At 41.0% G+C, this 8,493-nt stretch overlaps 1 protein-coding gene across 1 annotated transcript; it reads left to right on the forward strand.

The window, feature by feature from the left end:
- Positions 1–401: 401 nt before the first annotated feature.
- Positions 402–1,325, forward strand: LOC138801855 (olfactory receptor 1C1-like). The gene has a single exon (XM_069984956.1). It carries the CDS (start codon positions 402–404, stop codon positions 1,323–1,325), a length of 924 nt encoding a protein of 307 aa, XP_069841057.1.
- Positions 1,326–8,493: the final 7,168 nt, after the last annotated feature.

The raw sequence follows: 8,493 nt of genomic DNA on the forward strand, positions 1-8,493 counted from the left end.
ATTACAAGCAGGTCTCCTACAATCACTCTTCTCTCTGATGGACTTGGAAAATTGTATAGTACGTTTTCTCTTTCCAGAACACAGGTCGGGATAATCATAGGTAGGAGGATTAAAGGGGTTGTCTTGGCCCATTTCCCGAGTCTCAGACTAGATTTTTCTATCTGGCCCATATGGTGACAAAGTATTGCATAGAGTTTTATTGTGATCCTAACCATCGTTGTGAATATACGGTAGTCCATAAGACTCATTATACTCAGGAGATGATGGCGACCAAGCACTAAGGTCTGGTTTCTAGTGTCTTCATTTATCACTTAGAATTACGAGAACCCTACAAGAACGGGATAAACCATTGCAGAAAGTTCTAATCCTTAATACCTTTGTCTTGTAGTTACGCTATAGCCATGGAGAACCGCACCTACTATTTCTTCTTTTTGACCTTTACTACACCTGCGAAGAATAAGCCGATCCTATCTGTCATCTTTACACTAATATACCTGATCGGTGTGATAGTGAATTCAGCTATCCTCACCGTAATCTACAGAAATCACCACCTACACACCCCCATGTATCTATTCCTAAGCAATCTATCCCTCGTGGACATCTGCTACACCACGACCACAGTCCCTAAGCTGGTTCAGATGTTATCGAGCGGGGACTTTACGTTGTCCTTTACCCAATGTTTTACTCAGCTCTATATCTTCAGCCACGTTGTCACTACGGAGGACCTCTTGTTGCTCATCATGGCTTATGATCGATATGTGGCCATTTGTAACCCCCTACATTATCACAGTGTGTTGAGGAAGACAAACTGCATCCAGTTCATGACCTTTGCTTGGGTTATCGGAGGCCTCAATTCGGTTGTTGCTACAATAACCACGTCCGTCCTACCTATGTGTTACTCTAACACTGTTGCACAATTCTTCTGTGAACTCAAAGCTTTTGCTAAAATCTCCTGCCCCAACGCTGGTTTCCAGTTACTCACATACATGGAAGCCATAATATTTGGTATCGGCCCTTTTCTATGCAGTATAATGTCTTATACTAGGGTCATCACTGTCATCTTACATATTAAGTCTAGTGATGGTAGAAGCAAGGCTTTCTCCACCTGCTCATCCCACCTCATCGTCCTCACCATGTATTATGGCACCTGGATGTCTGAGTATATGATGCCGCCATCTAAACATACTCAAGTCCTGGAACTGACCCTTTCTATTGTGTATACAACTATTATCCCCGTGCTAAACCCGCTCATTTACACCCTACGCAATAAAGATGTAAAGAGGGCGCTGCTGAAGATGTCGGGGTGCAAAGTAAATGTTGAATAAATGTTAGACATAGCGAGAAACTAGAAAAAAATCATTTTATTGGTCATCTGGTTGTATAGTATTAGTGATTTATATATTTTTATGTGTGTTTAAAATGGGGCCTATAAATTCAATATATTTTTCAGGATTAGAGTTTTCTTTCAATTATCTGACTCCCAAGTCCACATCCAGAACGGGTTTGTTGTTTGTTATTTTTAGAAAATACTTTGAAATTGTTGCTTATATTCTTATTAATTGCAGTTTCTATCTGTTTTAGTTAATATACAATTTATATTTATTAGGCTATATAATGTGTGTGTCTGTGTGTGTGTCTGTGTGTATCTAGTTGTCTGCGTGTGTATCTGTGTGTGTGTCTGTGTGTATCTAGTTGTGTGTGTGTGTTTGTCTTGGTTTGTATCTGTTTGTGTGTGTGTGTGTGTGTGTGCGTTTGTCTTGGTTTGTATCTGTGTGTGTGTGTTTGTCTTGGTTTGTATCTGTGTGTGTCTGTGTGTTTGTCTTGGTTTGTATCTGTGTGTGTCTGTGTGTTTGTCTTGGTTTGTATCTGTGTGTGTCTCTGTGTGTGTGTCTGCGTGTTTATCTGTGTGTGTGTCTGTGTGTATCTAGTTGTCTGTGTGTGTGTTTGTCTTGGTTTGTATCTGTGTGTGTGTGTTTGTCTTGGTTTGTATCTGTGTGTGTGTGTGTGTGTGTGTGTTTGTCTTGGTTTGTATCTGTGTATGTGTGTGTGTGTCTGTGTGTGTCTGCGTGTGTGTGTGTGTTTGTATTGGTTTGTATCTGTGTGTGTGTGTGTTTGTCTTGGTTTGTATCTGTGTGTGTGTGTGTGTGTGTGTGTGTGTGTTTGTATTGGTTTGTATCTGTGTGTGTCTGTGTGTTTGTTTCTCAAAAGAGATTCAGGCTCTAGATTAAATTATGAATTATTATACTGTAATTTACTTTCAGTTTTAGGCTATGCTCACACTATGTAAAACTACGGCCGTAGCTCTCGCCGCAGAACTACGGCCGTAGTTTTGCTGGGTGGCTTATAGCTTTATTTTTAATGGGATCCCGGCCGGAGCGTATACACATCGTGTGCGCTCCGGCCGGGATCCCGTGCGGCACCGAAAAAAAACTGACATGTCAGTTTTCTGCGGCCAGAATTCAGTGAATTTCAGCCGCAGAAAGACCTGTCAGTTCACACAGTGAAGCGAGCAACTTTAATGCGGGCGCGCGCTAATGCGTCCGCATCAGAGCTCCGCGGCCAGAAAGATCACCCGGCCGGTTCTTAAGCTATAGCCAGGCGTTACACATGGCAGCCGCTACACTCCCAGTGTTCAATCCATGTAATCACAATATATTAGAATGACAGCAGTGTTTGAAATGGGACCTGTCAGCAGAGACCGCGGTAGAACCCACACTGACCCTTGTAAATTACCACCATTGAGAGCCAAAATTTTGACACAAACTTTGGTGTTAAAAAAAAAAAAAAAATGCCAATAGGCAGTGTAAAGCTTTCTTAGAGCTCATTCGCACCTAGATTTGGGCCTTAGAGGCATAGGTACGTCAGGAAACTTTCAAAAAGCTCAGTCACGTTCATGGTCATTTTCTGAACACACCTTTCAAAATTACCCAAACATAGTGACTAGCTGACTATGCTCACACCATTGAAATTAATGGAGCCTGTGCCGATTTGGGCTAGGACATGTCAGCAGACGGTTTTCCGACTCTGCCCACATATATGTACCACAGAGGCACAAATTTTGGTGTGGACCCAGCCTTACACTTAGTCTTAGTCTGCACTAAATATTACACAGTTTTAGTACTGTATTTTCCAGCATATAAGGGCGTATAAGACAACCCACGACTTTTAAGAAGATTGTCAGGGGTTCGCCTTATACGCTGGAAAATGTTAACCCCTGCCTGACCGCAGCCCTGATGCGGTCAGGCAAGGCTAACTGCAGTTAAATTAAAGAAAAAACTAACAATTAACACCTGGGGCCCGTTCCCGGCCTCTGCGCGTCTTTTGTCCCATTCCCAGCGCAGGCAATGTGACGTACACTGACTGCGCCGGAGATCCCCGAAGCTCTCCCTAGCAGCTTAGCATCGGGAGAGCTTCGGGAGAATGACAGACTCTCCGGAAGTACCCGAAGCCTCTGTCATTCTTCCGAAGCTCTACCGGCAGTTAACTGCTCCGAGATAACTGTTTGTTTTTTTATAGTGGTCGCCCCATACGGTGAGGATGCGGCCATTTTTGAGTCCCCCCACAGAAGGGGCGACCATACCCGGCATCTAAAACGACCCCCGACTTTTCGGGGTTAAAAAGTCATCTTATACGCCGGAAAATACGGTACATCTACCCCCGAAATCTGAAGAAATAAAAAAATATATATACATATGATAATAAGCCGTTGTTATCTTTGTTCTTTGTCCTTGTATACCTGACTGGAATATTTGCTAATTCGGTCACCATAACGGTAATATATAGCGATCAACACCTACACACCCCCATGTATCTATTCCTGTGTAATTTATCCATTGTTGATGTTTGCTATACAACTTTTACAGTCCCTAAGTTGGTCCACATGTTACTCAGTGGTGACTATAAGATATCCTTCACCCAGATGTACTTCTTCAGTCACGTGGCCACTGTAGAGGACCTCTTGCTATTCATTATGGCTTATGATCGATATGTTGCCATATGTAACCCTCTACGTTATCATCAGAAGTTGAGTAAGAAGCAGTGTATCCTGTTCTTGGTAGTTGTTTGGGCCACTGGGTTTTTCAATTCAATATTTTTGACAATGACTGCGTCTAATATACAAGTGTGTTATTCCAATACTATTCCGCAGTTCTACTGTGAATTCAAAGCGTTTGCCAAAATTTCTTGCCTCACTGCTGGTGTCCAGCTCTTTTCCTACATGGAGGCTGTAATATTCGGTCTCGGCCCCTTTCTGTGCAGTGTAATATCTTATATTAGAGTCATCGCTGTCATTTTACAAATTAAATCCAGTGATGGGAGAAGCAAGGCTTTCTCCACCTGCTCGTCCCACCTCATCGTCCTCACCATGTTCTATGGCACCTGGACTTCTTCCTATCTAACACCACCAGTAAATGATCCCCGGGTCTTTGAAATTACATTTTCTATTCTGTATTTAATTATTACTCCAATGCTAAACCCTCTAATATACAGTGTACGGAATAAAGACGTAAAGAGGGCTCTACTGAAACTGCTGGGGCGCGATTTAAGAGGAGAACACAGTCAACCTTGAAGAGTACATTCTTAGTTCTTGTTGGAAGGACTCATTGGATGCGCCATGCCATCGAACCTGTCAATTAATTAGTCAAACTCATCTCCAATTCAGATCCCGATACACATTTGAATGTTGGCCACACAAAATATCTACAGGAGCAGTAACTCCTGTCGAAGAGACAGGAGTCCCTGCTCCTGTGCAGTGCATTGGGTGGCTGGGCTGGATGCAGAGACTCTGGCTCAGAGAATGTAGTGAGTAGAAGCTGTGATGTATAGCGTATCACTGCTTAAAGGGGTTATCCAGAGTTAGAGAAACAGCACCACTCTTACCTCCAGTTTGGGTGCAGGTTTTGCAATTGAGTTCCATCAAAGTGAATGGAGCTTAAATGTGCAAACCATGCCTAAACTGGAGAAGTAGCTATGTTTTTCTAACACTGGATAACTCTAGGTTGTTTTTTGAAATTCAAGGAAGTCTAATTCCTGCTAAATCAATTCACTCCCTCTTCTAATCATCTATTTAACCATCTAGCTGACCCCTGACCTCCAGTCCTGAAGTCTAAAACCAACACACTGCAATAATTGGGAAAGAAATACTCAAAGGCAATACATGGTACACATGGTAATCCCAAACAACCTCAAACAACAAAGTGACACTAGAACTTAGAAGGTTTTGGCTTAATAGTTCACTTTCGGGCAGATGCAACCCTTTGACTTTTTTTGGGGGGGGGCAAAAACAGTAGATAGATAGATAGATAGATAGATAGATAGATAGATAGATAGATAGGAGATAGATAGATAGGAGACAGATAGATAGATAGATAGATAGATAGATAGATAGATAGATAGATAGATAGATAGATAGATAGATAGATTATAGACAGGAGATAGATAGATAGATAATAGATAGGAGATAGATAGATAGGAGATAGATAGATAGATAGATAGATAGATAGATAGATAATAGATAGATAGGAGATAGATAGATAGATAGATAGATAGATAGATAGATACATAGGAGATAGATAGATAGATAGATAGATAGGAGATAGATAGGAGATAGATAGATAGGAGATATATAGATAGATAGATAGATAGATAGATAGATAGATAGATAGATAGATAGGAGATAGATAGATAGATAGAAGATAGATAGATAGATAGATAGATAGATAGATAGGAGATAGATAGATAGATAGATAGATAGATAGATAGGAGATAGATAGATAGATAGGAGATAGATAGATAGGAGATAGATAGATAGATAGGAGATAGATAGATAGATAGATAGATAGATAGATAGATAGATAGATAGATAGATAATAGATAGATAGATAGATAGATAGATAGATAGATAGATAGATAGATAGATAGACAATAGCAGCATCATAATATAATATAGAGTTATCAATAAATACACATTGTCCATACTTGCATGATATTTGGTATTTGGGAGACCATAATGACAAAGCAGGATGGCTGGAAAGCAATGGGGGCTAGGTGTAATATTTTTTTCTTTAACCCCTTTAAGACAGAGCCCTTTGATGTCCGGGTCAAATTAATACAATGTTCCTTCCCGCCTTCTAAGAGCCATAGCTTTTTTATTTTCCACCTACAGGGCTGAATGGGGTCATTTCTTTCGCCCTGATCTCTATTTTTATTTATTTGATCTCTTTAGTATTTTCTTTCTTATTATCTTAGGATAGATATATGTCTATCCCAGGCGTGTTTAAATTCTTTTATTGTAGATTTAGAGCAAAATGGGTGCCTTTAAGAGCAAAATGGGTGCCTTTAAGAGCGACCTGGGCCCCTTTAAGAGCGACCTGGGTCCCTTTAAGAGCGAAATAGGTCCCTTTAAGAGCGACCTGGGTCCCTTTAAGAGCGACCTGGGTCCCTTTAAGAGCGAAATAGGTCCCTTTAAGAGCGACCTGGGTCCCTTTAAGAGCGACTTGGGCCCCTTTATGTGCGAAATAATTCCCTTTAAAGAGCGACCTGGGTCCCTTTAAGAGCGACCTGGGTCCCTTTAAGGGACCCGGGTCGCTCTTAAAGGGATCCAAGTCGCTCTTAAAGGGATCCATGTAGCTCTTAAAGGGATCCAAGTCGCTCTTAAAGGGATCCATGTAGCTCTTAAAGGGATCCATGTAGCTCTTAAAGGGACGGACCCAAGTCACTCTTAAAGGGACCCAAGTCGCTCTTAAAGGAATGGGATCCAAGTTTCTCTTAAAGGGAAGTCACTGGTAAAGGGGCGCTCTTTTCAAGCACTATGTATTTTCCTGGAAATGCAAATCTAGTTAGACTTTTATTAACACATCCAGGGACATTTATGAAGACTCATACTTCAGTCTTAAATTAGTCCCGACCTCCAATTGCACATGCCCCTTAGTGAATCCGGCCTGAGCAATTGCCATCAGGCGAGTAAGGGATACGGCTGGCGTACACCAGGGAGAAGGGGTTAATCTGTGTACACCAGTGGCGCAGCGTTCATAAATGTCCCCCCTCAGGTATAATAGAAGATACCAGCATGAGAATCAAATGTCTTATGTCAGAGACGTCTCAGGATCGGGCAAACTAAATTAAACGACATTTACAGAATTATTACAAAAATCACATTTTCAAATTGACTAAATCTTCAGCCTTCAGTCCCTTAAATCCCAATGGGTAAAATAAGAATAAACTGATTCTCAGTCTTCATCCGTGATGGTTAATTTCCCCAATGTAAAACGGAAACAGACAGAAGTCCCAGGTGCCCCCCAAGTCCCCCCAGAGGGTTCAGTCACTGCATAGATCCTGGGGATATAAGCTCGAGCTTCACCTGGTGATTTGTTGTTGTTATTCTGAGTCCAAATTTATTCTTCCAGGTAAGAAAAAAAGAGAGAAATCACAGGATGAAGGGAAGAGAGCAAAGAAACTCAACCAGAGAGCGGCAATGATGGAAAATCCCCAAAATATGTGTTTGAATATATATATATATATATATATATATATATATATATATACAGCGTGTGTGTGAGTTGGTGAAGTTGTAGGACCCGTCATGTTAGATATTTTTGTAATTATAGTCTTCTAGAATATAAGTTACCGACCACTACTCTGCTCTAAAAGCAGTGATCTGACTGGTGTATATATATATATATATATATATATATATATATTTATTTATTTATTAGATCAGTCAGATCACTGCTAGATTATTTATACAATTATCTAATATATATATATATATATATATATATATATATATATATATATATATTAGATAATTGTATAAATTATCTAGTCCCAGGAAAACATGGATACAGCCTATGCCCTATGCCTGTATCCATGTTTTCCAGGAAGCCTTAGGGTCCTATTAGACGGCCTGATCAATAATGTAAACGAACACTGATCTGCTAGATCGTTTACTCAGCCTATTACACAACTCGAAAATCGTTTAGCAAGGACTGGATGTATATTTATCCTTAGCGATGTCCGTGCAGCCCTTGTCCTAAACTGTTATACATTACATCTCCACGCTCCCTGCCTTCTCTTGCTCTCTGCTTGCTTCGGCGGTCCCGGCCAATGATTGGACTGAACTGCAGAGCAAAGTGTCGGGAAGCAAGCAGAGGGTAGGAGAAGACCGGGAGCGGGGAGAGGTGATGTATGGCGGCTTATTTGTTAACCATCAGCCGCACATCGTTATTACACGTAGTGATGCACGTTCGGCAGCCGATGATTTGGGGGTCGGACCTAAAGAAACTATCAGCCAATGACCGTTGTCAAGTTCCAGTTCAGATGAACCCAAGCTTCCCGTTCTGTGGTCCATACGGTATATACTTTTGTATATATGTGTATAGACTTTATAATGTAGGTTTATCCTTTGGATGTGACGTCTATGTCATTGGTCACACTCTATGGTCCATACAACATCCGATATCTGATATCTTACAGAGAGACCACACCATGTTCCCG

This window comes from Dendropsophus ebraccatus, chromosome 9, assembly GCF_027789765.1.
Source record: "Dendropsophus ebraccatus isolate aDenEbr1 chromosome 9, aDenEbr1.pat, whole genome shotgun sequence".
Taxonomy (NCBI): Eukaryota; Metazoa; Chordata; class Amphibia; order Anura; family Hylidae; genus Dendropsophus; species Dendropsophus ebraccatus.